The 15,467-nt window shown below is 32.4% G+C and overlaps 2 protein-coding genes across 5 annotated transcripts; both read right to left on the bottom strand.

Annotated features, from left to right (window-relative positions):
* Positions 1-2,338: 2,338 nt before the first annotated feature.
* On the bottom strand, positions 2,339-8,519 carry LOC128551112 (dynein light chain Tctex-type 5-like). Of its 3 annotated transcripts, none has more exons than XM_053531534.1 (2): positions 8,492-8,519; positions 2,339-3,685 (listed from the first exon to the last, which is right to left on the bottom strand). In XM_053531534.1, the coding sequence occupies exon 2, from the start codon at positions 3,682-3,684 to the stop codon at positions 3,142-3,144; it is 543 nt and encodes a 180-aa protein (XP_053387509.1). In that variant the 5' UTR covers position 3,685; positions 8,492-8,519; the 3' UTR covers positions 2,339-3,141. The 3 variants fall into 3 exon arrangements, with proteins under 3 accessions (XP_053387509.1, XP_053387507.1, XP_053387508.1); XM_053531532.1 differs by lacking the exon at positions 8,492-8,519 and adding an exon at positions 8,203-8,448; XM_053531533.1 differs by lacking the exon at positions 8,492-8,519 and adding an exon at positions 4,128-4,347.
* A 2,073-nt stretch (positions 8,520-10,592) lies between these two features.
* LOC128550943 (uncharacterized) lies at positions 10,593-15,106 on the bottom strand. 2 transcript variants are annotated; one of them, XM_053531089.1, is made up of 6 exons: positions 14,821-15,106; positions 13,932-14,093; positions 13,297-13,405; positions 12,003-12,120; positions 11,638-11,686; positions 10,593-11,291 (listed from the first exon to the last, which is right to left on the bottom strand). In XM_053531089.1, the coding sequence occupies exons 1-6, from the start codon at positions 14,894-14,896 to the stop codon at positions 11,062-11,064; spliced, it is 744 nt and encodes a 247-aa protein (XP_053387064.1). In that variant the 5' UTR covers positions 14,897-15,106; the 3' UTR covers positions 10,593-11,061. The 2 variants fall into 2 exon arrangements, with proteins under 2 accessions (XP_053387064.1, XP_053387065.1); XM_053531090.1 differs by having other exon boundaries at positions 13,932-14,087; positions 14,821-15,101.
* Between the last annotated feature and the right edge of the window lie 361 nt (positions 15,107-15,467).

The raw sequence follows: 15,467 nt of genomic DNA, 5'->3' as shown, positions 1-15,467 counted from the left end.
CAATTCACAAATATTTGATTAAAATAAGTATTATGCTTAATTTTCCGAATTTCCGAAACTACATCTCTATAGTACATTTTGTATACCGAGTATTCAAGACCAAGTTTTAAAAGCTTTTTAAGGTTTGTGTTGTATTTCTCTAAAAGTTCGCACAATTAATCTTTAAAATTTATGTAACTCAAAGAGATTTGATACAGAACGGAAAGAAACGGCTTGTTCTAATTGCGTGAAAGGAAATAACTCTATTGTAATGATTAAGAGACTACGTTCATTTCTAAAACGCATTCTTGACTTAATAAAATTATCTGTAAGTAACATCATATGACCTATGAATAAACAGTATTCCTTTGCACGCCGCGATTGGGGAATCATAATTGTCTTGGGCTTTTGGCGTTTTTCTAGTATCCTTTTGGTCCGAATTTAGAGTTGCGTTTATAGTCATAAGCAAACAAATTTTCTTTCATCATTACAGGCCATTATTTATGCAGCATCATGATCCATATTTATTATTAATATTATTATTCATTTTCATATTCAGCAACAGTATCGTAACCATTCATTACCGTTGTTCATTTATTCCCTTGTCATTTACATTACCATCATCATATTTTTAACTTTGTCGTCCTTATCATCATTATAATCATCATCGTAATTGCCAATTAATTTATCATAATCAAAAATCATCAGTATCATTCATCATCATCACTATTGTGATCTCCACAAATACTTAACCTTTACTATGAAATCGACATCTGATATCAAATTATCTGTTGACTAATAAGACAAAACATATAATGAATTTGAAAATGAAGATGATAGTTTCATATAATCAAACACTTGTTGACTGGTAAGTCATAGAATATGATGTGATATTTACTGGTAAAATTTTTACTGATCTTAGTTTTGCCTAGGTCAGTATACCGCTTTGCCTGTAAATATCAGAACATAATCAGCAGTCAATCACTGTAAAATGTTCACTGAAGCTCGCATACGACATTTTAGAACATTTGAATGAAGGTAACTATTACTCAAACTCCGCTGTATGTGACAAACCGTTACAAAATATAAGATAGCATGGGACAAAGTTCATTAGAGGGCTATAATTATGCTAATATCAATTAAGAAAGATGTTTTATAAGTACACATGTACTTATACCATATACTTATTTCATCTCTTTTTTTTTATATCTTTCCTTTATTGTAGCTATAATATTGTAAATTTATTATTTACCACACATGTGCCTGATTAATTGTCATTGTTGTAAATTAAATTTGTAAATATTTGCATTAGGGAAGACCCGTTACTAATTTTGCGAGAACTTGTGGGTCGACCCTTTTGCCTATTATATGTACAATTGACGTAGTTATCTGTTTATATATGTATATATTGGCAATAAAATATGTTTAAACTAAGAAAGATGTTATCGACATAAGTAAATACAATCACTTACACCATATATCAACCACAATAAGGATTTGCCGCAAAAGAACAACCTGTTCACATGCCCTGGTTATGTATACATTACAGTCATGGGGCCATCTCTGGCGTTCTTGCCAATTCAAAGACAAGGTATCTTTCTGTAATTAAGAATTTATCTGCTTCATTTCATTTTATGCAAATTAACCAAAATATTAGAGCCGTAATTTTACTTGATCTCTTTGCAGTTTTCGGCACTATTGACCGCAGAACACCAATAATAAAAAGAACATTGAAAACAAAAACGTCTAAGCCTAAACACTTATCACATAACACTGTTACACTTCTTTTTGACACCTTTGACTGTCTCAAAAACCATTGCCCACAGATACCTGTGAGATTGCTTCGTACAGCATTGAACATAGAGCAATGTTAAACTACCTGAACACCATTTACAAAAAAGAAAAAAAACACCGATATTCCGAACATAACACAGAAAAATAGCCTTCAACACTACTGACCACAAAACACTGTTTAATTGCCTTAATCTCTATTCTGGAGTTCCGGAAAGGAACTTGATTATATGTCGTATATCTAAGTAGCTGCTGTTATTTTGTATATTGATTGCCAGGTATTGATGTTTCTGCTGAAAAAAAGATGTACCTCAATGCTCGGCACGGTATCCAAATGGCTACATGATGTACACGAAATTAACTGGTGCGGTTTTCTGGTGTCACGAAGTACTTTGAGCGTGTAAATACATTATAAAAAGGAGTACAATATAAATATGATATTATGATGATAAATTAAAATTAAGATAAATAATGACAATGTTGCTCAATTACGTAATGAATGAAATAGTTGTGTACGGCTCCATCCTACAGTATAAATGTTTTGAAACATTATCACAAGCAAGCAAGATTGATGCATTCAACTCTTTTATTTTGTCAATACATAAAGTAGACGAGAAATAGTTCACGCCAAATACAAAAATGAATAAATTTAAAAGCACTAAGAACAACCAGACGAGAAAGAGTCCACAGTATTTACCTGTTCATATATACTGTAGTCGGCTGAAAATGAGAGTAGGGATTAAAACTCAAATGACGGAGAGCTTTTTAAGCTCTTGCGGTCTAAATGTTTTTGAAGTTTTAATAACTGCACATATTTGGTACCGCAATACGTTACAAGTGCACAGAATTTCAGTATTACAAACATTACTAAAAGTGAATTTTAAAATGGAGAAAATGTTAAAGTTATTTATTCTGTAGAATTATCTCAGACTTCCTTTGATTAAATCTTACTATGAACAAAATGTTATTAAAGACTGTGACTCACTGCAGACCTCGAGCGCATGTATAAATTACAGACTCCGGTATATACCAGATTTTAGCAATTTGAATATTTGGTGTATATACTTTGTAACCATGGTAATACCCCATGGTAATACTGTGAATAACCTTTAGTCAGTATATTATACATACTATACACTAAATGCGCGCGGAGATGCAATAATTTGCGTATTTTTGCCGTGCGCTCCAATTGATAATCACCTCCGGATATGCGCAGAAGATCGCTCTAGGTCTGCAATGAGCACCGTCGTAATTAAATGTATGAAAGATAAAACAAAAACATTATCATTTGAAGCAGACGGATGACCGAGATGAATAGCTATTATATTAATTATTTTATAATCTTATTTGGTACTCTTCACACACGTAGTTTCAGTCATAGTACAACCCGTAAACCATAGCAACCGCAAAGAGAGATGTGTTACTAAATTTAGCACTGATGAAGTTGTCTGTTTCTTTATTCCATAGGCATCGAGAACCAAACTGCATTCCTGGTCTTTCTTTCATTGAGCCAATGGAAACAATGCATACCATTTTAAAGTGTCCATATCCCATGTCTTTTATTGTTTCTAATATCCGGGAACTTAGCTGCTGACTATACGTTTTACACTGAGCTGGCTCATACTCTTTGTCATGTAAATAGTCCACTAATATTTTCTCCGCCGCTTTCTCAATCTCCAAACTCACAAAGTTCTTTTCAGCTTCAAGTTTGTATGTGTTTTCGTATTTAATGCTACGTCGCTGGGCAGCGCTATTCGCTGCTAACGGCGTTACTTCCAAGAAAGAAGCGTTCTCTGTTTTCAGCCTTTCTAACCTATGACCCTGGCTTTGTCTTGAACCGGCCGTACTGATTGGAAGAACTCTTGCACGTGACATGCGTGGAGAGCCAATCATACTCTTCCTACCTTTCATCATCCTGAAAAGTGAACAGATTTTAACTGTACCAAAGACAGTACAAAAAGGATATATTTTGAGACTTAATCAAGGATTCTTTAATTATTATAAGACTAACAAATGTATTTGCTGCTATTCCTTATTAATTACGGTTAAAGTGAAATGATTAATCAGACAAGAAGTTAGTACTTTTAAACATATTGTTTAGAGCAGAAACAAACTAAAAATAGATGCAACAAATTAAACCGTCGTTCATAGCACGGCTATTTGGTTAAATGTTATACCATAAAGAAAATACCTTTAACTTACTATGATATTCATTTATGCAAATATAGATAGATAGATACTTTATTTAAATCCATTGCATCTTTAAATACATGAGGATAATACTACACAATAATACACGATATACTCCTGTACATGAAATAAATACATCTTACAGTCCGAAATTGCATTTAACTTACTAGTTTATAATCATCGTTCACTTTCATAAATTAAATGGCTCGTTGGCGACGTTTAAATTTATTATTTATTATTATATTGAAGTTGTTCGTAAACAGCGCACGCTTTCAAAATCGATAATCTGCATTGATCACCGACAAACAATGCAATAAATGATTTAAGGCATCTTTATAAACCAAATAAATCAGATTTAAAACAAAATATTTATTATACTTTATAGTGCGGTATTACAATCGGGGATTTAATCGATAACGGATCAGTGTGATATTGATCTTACGTTAAACAATCAGTAACTTTAATAATTGGAAGAGTTTAAATCTAAATAAAATAAACATCCATTACATTAATGCTAGACTGCTATTTTACAGTTTAGTAGGATGATAATCAGGGGTGTCAAAATGTTGAATGGAAATTTCATATATATATTATCTCGTGATTGGTAGATCTGCTAATTAGTCGTATTTTCTTTAACATCGCGTTTTATAATAATGCTGCAAATGTATCTTCGCATTAACTTAATATATCGAAACATCTGAAAACGGTAATCAAAATGCCGCAATCATACGTTTATTAGAACCTTTTATTTTCATACTTCTTGGCTCGAAATGAGACACTTTTTACTAATTTCCAGTCACTTTAGAGGTATATTTCAGCTTTTAAGTGTAGTTTACAACTCAATTTGATTAACTTCCTATAATTAAGGTAGACAATTTGTAATAAGAACCGGCAAATTACGTATTCCCCAAATTATTTTTCGGTATCTTCCGGACTTCACGGAAAACCATATGCGCTTAAACTATGTTTATGTCCGAAGAATGCCGAATTTCCGTTAAATTATGTATATATCCGAAGGATGCCGAATTTCCGTTAAATTATTTTTATGTCCGCAGAATGCCGAATTTCCTAGCAAAAAAAAAAACAACGTTATAATCCAGAAATTGGCGAGTGTTATTACGGGCCCACTACTCCAGACCTCATATGTTATGTTGATTTTTTTTTTATCCTCTCAAATATTTTCTCTACTTTCAAACCAATAAGATGGTTTGAAGTGTTTGTATGTAAAGGTTTTAAGATAAAGTGCATCTTTAAACTAAAAAAGAAGAAATATTTTGATTAATTTTCGTCATTCTTTATTTTGAAAGAGTCTCTTGAAAAGAATCAAATTTAATGTAACAACTCCACTCTCTTTGAAAACATATTTATGAAAACGTTTAAAGAAAAAAAATTGATAAAAAAGAACAGATAAACATTTAACACTCACTTTTCAAAATCCGTGTTCAATTTATCAAAATATAAACCTATCAGCCCGCTGAACACATTTTACAACCTGAAATAATACATATACTACCAGGTCACAATTCTCAATATACTTCGGTTAACAGTTTTAAGGTAAATGAAATCAGAATTTGTCCGGCTTAAATATAATGTTAATCCCTCCTCAAATGATTACTTAGTCGGACTTGATTTCCTAAGTTATATAACAGGTGTTAAGAAACAAAGAAATTATAGTGTTTGGGAGATTAAAATCGGATTTGATTTAAAGAACATGTCTTTTAAGTGCAAAAATAATATATGAAAACAAAAGCAAATGGTAACGAGAAACAAATATAGAGCATCTTAATTAAATAAAGATTAAAACTTTTGTGTAACTGAAACAAGTCACAAATGCATATTTTTCGTGTTATAACATCTGTATAATTCCTGGGATTTGGGTTGTGCTACAACCTGTTAGAGCGAGGGCTCTAAAGTATCCCGAAATCATCGGTGTTTGATTTATTAGCGAGACGACTCGTTTTAATTAAACATTAAAGGAGTGTTATCCTTTTGTTTCACGCCATGTAACGCATACATACAAAAAACGTGTTAAAATACCCCTTGAAAATAACAGCAGTTGTTAAATCATATTTAATTTCGTAATTAGTGCTTCAAAGATACAAAAAAATCTGCATTTAACTTACTAAATGGACTTCTGTATTGGCGGCGGTTACCCTTCTGTTCATCTTTGTTTTTATTTTCTAGTAATAACGACACGCAATTAAAGAATTTTAATTTTTTCGAAAAAAAATCACAAACATCTAACTCATACCTCTTTAAAGTCCATTATTGACGGATTATTTCACAAGGGCAAGCTGGTATTATTATTAAAATAGCAACAGATTTAAAGAGAAATATAATAATACTTTCTGGCAAGGAAAGTTTACCGTAATAGTTTAGCTTGACTCAAAATAATCTGTACCTATTAGAAGGAATTAAGGCTGAAAATATGACATTGTCGACCATGAATTTTATCATGTTATTAATTCCATAAAAAGGAAATATATAACTTTCTGGTAAGGGATGCGTACCACTCGGGTTTACCTTGACAAAAATATGTTGTGCTTTATAAATAGGTCACGATGTAAATATCACACAATCGACCATGGCTTTTATCATTCCTGTTATGTCGTATGTTTTAGGAAACAATAATATATACATAATTTCAGACAACTCGTTATGACCATTTCTGTGTCCGGTACATGACATTAAGTCGGGATGATGAGGAAATATCGCTACGGTAATTGTTAATATTATAAAGAAGCATAGAATGAACTTAAGTACGGAATCATGTTAGTGACAGGTGTACTATGATCCGCCGCGCTTAGAGGGCGATACACAACAACCGCGACAGCGGGATATGTAAACGCGAAAATGCGAAACGACGAACGACATGGTGAAACGGGACTCGATAAAGCGATATAACGGACGACAATGCGACGGGATAATGTTGCCATGCGCGTCACTAGCGCAGGTACAACACAATGACACGTCGTGATGTCACTTCGCATAGACGCGATGTCGTATAGCATTGTTGTGCATTCTGATCTGCACGCTGTGCGCTCGAAAACACTAAGCAACGCCTGATAATACGAAAAGTGATACTTTCGTAACGTTGTAACGCATTGTCTTACCCCGTGTATGCGCCCATGCCACCATGCAGGACAATGTGATACGGCATACAAGTGACAAGTTATGCGAATTAACATTTACAAAATTTCATATACCATAGTCGTTCCGACACGTTGTCATATGACACTGCCGCAACCCGATCAATTTAAACTACAGGCTATAAGTAAACGAATCGGAAGATGACAAGAATGAAACATGTAAATTAACATGTAATCGGTTGACCTACAACAGTTGCGAAACTGTCACTCCGTGTGATCAGACGTGAGAACTTTTTCGTATTTTGCTTCGAGTTTGCAGTCTTATAGGAGAGAGTATTTCCAAAAGTGAATCAAAATACTCTCGTGTTACAGATGAGATTATTTCAATATTTTAGTTGAAATATTCAGTCTTATAGATGAAATATTTCCGTACTTCGGAAAATACCGTCTTATAGCTGAGAACGTTTCCGTATTTTCCTTGGATTCCGCCGTCTTATAAATGAGAAATATTTCTTCGAAAATAACATGGCACTTATTTTTGAAACACATCTTAGTTACAGTAATAACGAAGAGTATCTGTATTTTACCTCAGCGCAAAAATATATTGGTAACACTAATACCTAAATCTATGTTTCGTATTACCTAACATAAATCATTAACCTACATAAACCATACAGATCAGTTACAGTTCTAATCTTATAAATATTTAATACTTGCTTTAATTTGAACATAAATTCAATAAAGTCATTTTCAGTGACTGACCTTTGGGCGTGATTAAAAACTAAAGATTTACAATGTCTTAAATTACATTTACTTTTTGGGCTATCAAGTGAAATAGATGAAAATAAAGATAGTGAGTTGAAAGGCGTGTTAAGATATAAATCTAATATTTCCGTTATTTTTTTACTTTTAAAAAAACAAATCGTCTTCGTATATACATGAATATAAAACTAGTTCTATATCAAATGTAAACAATAAACTGTAAAGAACATATTTAAGAGAATCACATGTAACATAATTGAGTTTAATAAGGCGGTGTACTTTACAACGAATCCGAATTACCATCATAAAAGACAAATGTTTTGAGACCATCAATGACGCAACATCAGTTTATCCAAAAACACTTTATGTCTTACTGTAGTGAAAAACTAACCTGACTCTAACATTATTCCTTAATGTACACATGTACATGGACTATTTCCCTGGCTTACACAGGTACGGTGCTATCGAATTATTATTCCTCCTTGTCTAACTTTTATTATCAAAATAAAAAAAAAATACTTGATGTTAAATTAAATGAACTAACATTATAACGAAGCACCCAAATGATATGAAAAAACATCAAATCTTCACTTCACATTATTTTGAATACATCTTTAGCATAAGAGAACTCCATATCTTAAGTTCATTAAAATTCATCTTTAATCTGTAAACAAACTAACTAGATAAAAGAGCGCCGCTTTGGTTTACGTTTATCACCACTCAAAGGGTTTGAAAACTGATTTGTTAAATTTTATCAGTTTCTTTTGAAAGGGTGGTATCTGCCTTTATCTTATTATAAGGAAATTGTGTTTAGGCAATATAGAATAAGTTTTCAATTGAAACATATAAATTTATGTAATATTAAGATCGTGGACCCGAAATGACAATCGGCTATTTCCGTGAGATTACGTATTCTCGTACACTCGGCATTCTTCGGCCATAATGCATAAAAACCGGAGAATGCCGAAATCGCTTACGGAGGTTACGTAAACGAACGGAAATTGCCGATTGCATACTAGTATACAGAGACTTTGTTACGCAAACTGTCAGTTTACTCATATTTTATTGCTCTTTTAAAAACATATAACATAATTAGTACACAATAGAATAAATATGAAAGCAGGAACATGTACTTTTTAAAGCAAATGAGTCGGACCACAAGTTTTACCAACAATAATGAAGGCCCTTTCCTAACAAAGGTATGACTTTACAGATTTTCATACTTTTTTTGTTAAATCTGTCCATTTTCACCTACGTGATAAAGGAGGAAGTTTATAAAAACGAAGTAAATAAGATATAAGATTGTATGGTTGATTTCCAATGTAAAGGATGGAGTTTTAAGATGCCCTTTGTAAAAAAAATAATTTGTCATGCTTAACTGAGCCATTCTCTTCACAATATTGAGAGACTATTTAACGCAAATTATCCGTAGCTTAAAACGATTTAAGTTTTTAAAAGGTCAGAAATCGTTTTATTCATAGACTAATACAAAATAAAATACCGTGCATACAACTAACATAAGGGAATGTCCATTTTCCGTATTCGTTGGGATGGGTTTCTGGGGGTTTTTTTGTTTTTTTTTTGTTTTTTTTTTTTTTGGTAAAGCAGCCAACAATTTCTTAATACTTTTCTTTACACTTGAAACCTAAAAATGTGGCACTACAACTATGTACAGAACACTATGTACAGAACAGTACATAAATTTATTTCGGATTGGTAAAATAAATACACCATCAGAAATACATACATTTTACAAAGCTGTACAAACTCAAAACATTAATGAATATCAGCGAGGGAGAACTATAACCCTACCTGTACGAAATTTTACAGCTGTAAAATACCTGTATTTTTGTTCAAAATAACAGTCATGCTTATTCCAAATTTACACCTGTAGATTTTATATAACAATATTGATTTTACAGCTGTAGATTTCAATTTACAGCTGTCAAACGACTGTTAAACAGTTCGAAATATGCAAATGAGCTACACCTGTAAAAAAAGTTACAGCTGTAAAAATGAAAAAAGTTACAGCTGTAAAAATGCCCAAAAGTTACAGCTGTAGAAATATTATAGGTATTGAAAAAGAGGGCATTATTTTAAGGGACGAAAGTAGAGGTGCAAAAAGTTTTAGGATGAATTGCAATTCTCTAGATAAGGTAGCAATTACTATGAAAATGGCAAAATAAATTATCTAGTACGTAAAGTATATGTGGTATGATTACAGTACAGCAACAGCACAATTCAAGAGTAGGATACAAAGTAGAACAAATGCAGATCTTGTTTATAAAACTTTCTTTGTCAGTCATGAAAACATATGACAATCTTGTAATTATTTCTTTTAAACTTATCGGCTTCCAGTATAGAGTAAATAGTTAATGTATGTACTTATACATGTTCTTTTACAACTATAATAGGTAATTATAAACATCTGTACTTACTCTATACCGCTTTAAATTCCAAAATTTTACAAGATGTGATGTCTGTGTGAATTTCAGTTATATCCCGCCAAAATGCATTAAAGATGGTTGACAATACTCATGATTCCCTCCAAAAATGTTACAGCTGTAATTCTGAGACATGACCATTTTACAGCTGTAACTTTCAACAATAAAATTTTTACAACTGTAAATTGAGACCTTCATATTTTACACCTGTAAATTCTAACTGTATTTCTGATCAGTTTTCCACTTACAGGTCTTTTACAGTTGTAATTTCAAAATGCAGGTCTTTTACAGACGTTTTACAGCTGTAAAACAGGTCCTTGTTTCGTACAGGTTAGCCTGCTGGTGGCAAGTGGTTTTGCCTTTGCGACCAGTGCATACCAAGATCAGCCTACACATCCGTGCAGTCTGATCATGATCTGCACTGTTAGCCATTCAGTCAGTAAATATTCAGTGAACACCTCTTCAAATGATAAATCGTATAGCTCGAAATGAAAGATGGACAAGTCCATTTTAGAAATTTAGCAGGGTAAAGGCTACTTTCAGTTCTGTGAAATTCTATGTTTATGATGATGACTATAGGTACATGTCCTGATAGTGAATGATCATGGCGTATCTTCTACATCTGAAAAAATCAACTTCATCTTCCGAATTTCTGTAATTTATGGTCGCCCAGCTCTAAAAAGCTCACGGATAGCTCACGGATAGCGACACATCTATAATTGCCTTGTTTTAACGAACGATAACATAGTAAAATAGATAAGATATTCGGAAAAATCTGTTAAATGTATTATTAATTGCATAACAGTTCAGTTTGTCAAAATATTCAAAACAGCAAGACTAATCAACAGTAAGTGTGGAATTGTTCCGATTCGTTGACTTCCGTTCACGTCTTCGCCGTTGGGTTTGATAGTTGTTACTATGGTTACATTAGTAGACCCGGATGTACTGCTTTGACTGGTTCCCGTGTTTTCTGATTCTCTCCTGGTACTTGTTTGGGTACTATCAGCCAGAGATGTGACCTTTAGAGTTGTCGCCCCTGGGATGAAGTAGAGAAAACAACGATTATACAGTTTACATCGTACAATTTGATTGCAAATGAATGATAATCAAATGGGAATAAACACATGTCAAAAACGCAACCTAAAAAACGAAAACCTACAGTAGGTTGTATATAATGAAGCGTAGATGATTTGAAATCACACACAAAAAAAATCAAGGGCAATGTATAACATAGACAACAACAAATATAGCGACACAGTCAAACAGGCATATCGGGAACTCCAGGCATTGGAACAGTTAGTGACATAATTCACATTTGAATAATTATGAAATATATAGACATAGGAAAACATATGGACAACGAACACAAAATACATACTCACCAAACAAGCTAGTGCTAAAACAACCCATTTGATAGGTTGTGTTCGAAGTCTGTAATAAAAAAAAACATGACATGTATTATCCAAACTTTAATATAACGCGCGGTATTTCAAAAGATATGCCACTAGCTTTGGTAAAACATTACTTGTTACTTTTTTGTAAGGTTGTTGTGATATATATATATTATTCTGTACCCATTTCACCTCTATCACGCCTCCCTCTCTAAAGCTCTTACCCCCTTATCTAAAGCACTCAAATTATGGCGACGATTGATCAGAAGTCTTTTATTCATAGCTTTATATGTTCGAAACTGTCTATACAATACTGTTTAAAACAAGTATGAATTATGGTCGGAATAAACTTGTACCTTGTTAAACAGCTCTATGCAGGCTGAGAGTTCCGGCGGGTTCACATCCTTTAGAACCATGCAGGCACTGAACACCGATGAAGTGGAGCACTTTGGCGGCGGATTAGGATCAGAACTCCTAGAAAAAAAAGATATCTCATTTGATTTTCTATCAATAAATAAAATAGTGTAGGAGTATAATTCTAAAGATCTATTTAGTATATGCGAATCTCTAAACATTTAGCGTAATAACCCTTATCATGGAAAGATTAATTCTGCCTTTGTGACCAGTGTAGATCATGATCAGCCTTCACATCCATTCAGTCTGATCAAAATCTGCACTGTTCTGTATCTTTTTGGTAAGCACACCTTTAACCAGTTAATGGTGGTCTTGTCCCAGTTGAAAGACAGAAACGTTCATTATAAAAAGTTAGTAGCATAAGGGTTTAACCAGTAATTTCTACATCAAATTTTTTTCATCATCCAAGCTGGATATGTTAACGCGAAGACTTGGTCTGTAATAGGTAAAGAATAGGATAGGAAGAAATGTCGATAAAAATACTTCATTTGTGTCTTTCATTTGCGGCTTTCCATAATAACTTTCTCAACTCTTATATACAAAAATGATATTCTCGTATTCTTTTATGTTATTCAACTCGTTTGATAAATTCAGCATGAAGAGATCCTTATTTGATACCCTCTTTTTATGAAATTGTATTCTCTACAATATTCAAAGGTTTGTATCTTTTTTGTTATATTTAGTAAGTAAGTATGTAAACTTGTGAATAATTAGAAAGGTTTATAATATCCAAAACACAAGACTACAAGGAGAGTGTTTATATACATCAGAAAAGTATTTCTATATTGCTAAATTTCTTAATATTTCTTTGAAATTTAGTACCGACAGATCATATGCTCTTTAAAAAAAAGAAAGGATTGTTTTTAACTATTTTTTCCATTCAAAACTGAAAAGCGTTTGTCTTTGGTTACTGAATACATGTTAACCATGTTAACTGTCATAATTATTTGTTTTTAGTCTTTTTCTTTTTTTGTTTAAACGTTTCTGAAGTACGGATTCCTTCGTACTAGGTGTATTGTTCAGCATGGTAGCAAAGACAACCGGTGTTCTATTCTATTTTCATGCAAATTTATCTTCTGATTTTCCATTATTTGAAATTGTTTAGAAACAAAAAAATGTCCGAACTTTAGTCTTAAATAAAGATATTTTTTAAGTTCACTACCTTCAAACATGTAATACATATTCATTATACAAATTCAACTCTACGTAGCCAAAATTCTTTATTTAGTAGGTTACCTGCCGATGCGTTCTGCGAACAATTTTAAGCCATCTACGGTCCCTTCTATTTCCACGTCGGCTGTTTCCGGTATTAGTGCTAAATAATTCAGTTTGGCAGTAAAACAAACTGCAAAGAAAAATGACAACTAGAGACCATTTTTCCATGAACAACAAAAAACAATAAATACACTTGATAAATATTGATGTCGTGGCTTTATGGTTAAGGTGTCGGCCGATTAAGCCCGGGGTCGTGGGTTCGAGCCCTACTGGGGTCACAACAACGCCTGTTGATATGATATCAGTATTACATGTAGCTTTTCCAGGAAGCTGAAGCAAGAACGATTCATATAAGCTAGGAGTTTTCATAACTATAAGTAACAACACTTAGTGTTTTGTCAATATCTTTTAAAAGTAATTTTATCAACACTATTGAAACTTTATTTACATTTAGAAAAAAAATTGTATTAATACGTAATCTCACTTACAGAGTTGTGCGGCCTCATCATTTCTTTTCATTTTCATACACAAATGTTTAGAAAGTAACCACATGAAGTTAAAGACACATAATTATATTTCAACATGTTTGGTATATTTTAAAACTAAATGCATTTTTGTTTTAAGATATGAGCTATTTTTCCTTGCTTCATGCATACCATAAAACTTTTTAAGTTCCTTGCACGTAAAGCGACAGAGTTTGTTGAACGTAGAAAATGTACAAGTGCCGTCTAGGAAACGTTTGCTTCGAATGGTTTGTATCCGCATGTCTGTGGCCTCATCATATACCTGAACGCGTACCTGCCCATCATGCACTGGAACTAAAAGAAAAGAATCATCAAACAGTAAATTGTATATAACGTCTAAACATAACATTACAAAAGAAAATGAACAGTTTAAGATACAAAATAACGATCAATATCTTTTTAAATACTGTAAAAGCAGAAATTTTCTCGAGGGTTTAATTTTCGCTGTATTTGCGGGGCCCCGCTTCTCGCGAAAATAAACCCTCGCATAAATATTTACCATAAGTATGATTCAAATTAATGTGGGATAGCTCTACCATTTTATCAATTTCGCAAAATTTACCTCGAGAACATACTCAAAATTTCTAATTCGGGATTTTTTTTGACCCAGCGAAAATATGTGCTTTTACAGTAATACGTATTTTGTTTTATATAATTATGCATGTACAATTTCAACTGTATGGTACTTTAAGTGGAACTTTATGTGTTGTAATTGACTTGAAATTATGTGGACACTAGATATTTATTTGTCATAATGATAATATTAGTTGAAGATTTGTCGCAATATTTGCTTAAATTGTCGTTTTATGCCACTTTGGACTAGTAAGACCTTCTGGGTGGAAATGAAATAAACTTGTAAAACCTTTTCAACACACAAAATAAAGGAAACACAGCTCATCTATAATTACAGAATACTTCATTTTTACTCGTTTACTCATGATACTAAATCAATAATAAAATGATGATGATGATGATAATAATAATAATAATAATAATAATAATAATAATAATAAATATTCACCGTTATCAGACGCTTCGAGCGGCACATATATTGCAACAATCAGCACTGTCCATATCAAAAAGTCCGTTCGGCACATGTTCTTTTCGTATCTTGGTTGATCTTTTGTCTGTCTATGGATGTTTTAGTTGTGGGTAACTCTGTGCTGGTTTATATACATATACAAACACCTACACATCTTGTTCATACTTCAGGGTATCATGCAGGGACGGACATATACGTGTAGCTACTACATCGGCGACGACCCATGCCAGTCATAAAGTATAACTTTGTCACACTGAACTCATACTAAATTATTACAGGTACTTTAACTTTAGTATAATTTCTTCTTACTGAAAAGTCAGAAATGATACTACGAAATATCAAGGAAGTTTAGCAATGTAAATGAACAAAATGTTTCTTCGGTTCATCAAAATAAACGACATAGCAACCAATTTAATAAGTATATTTTCCATCGCCAAAAGCCATGTCATATTCATAAGATTAGCGAAAAATACAATACAGCAAGAAATAATTCATTATTATTTTTTTTTACTATCATTATTATTATTATTATTATTATTTTTATTATTGCCGTTATCATAATTGTCACAATCACAATAGTCAATCAAATATTAGAAATTTATTTATATATTTACATAATTGTCACT

Source organism: Mercenaria mercenaria, chromosome 19, assembly GCF_021730395.1.
Source record: "Mercenaria mercenaria strain notata chromosome 19, MADL_Memer_1, whole genome shotgun sequence".
In the NCBI taxonomy this organism is placed as follows: Eukaryota; Metazoa; Mollusca; class Bivalvia; order Venerida; family Veneridae; genus Mercenaria; species Mercenaria mercenaria.
This window is presented reverse-complemented; position numbering and strand designations above follow the sequence as displayed.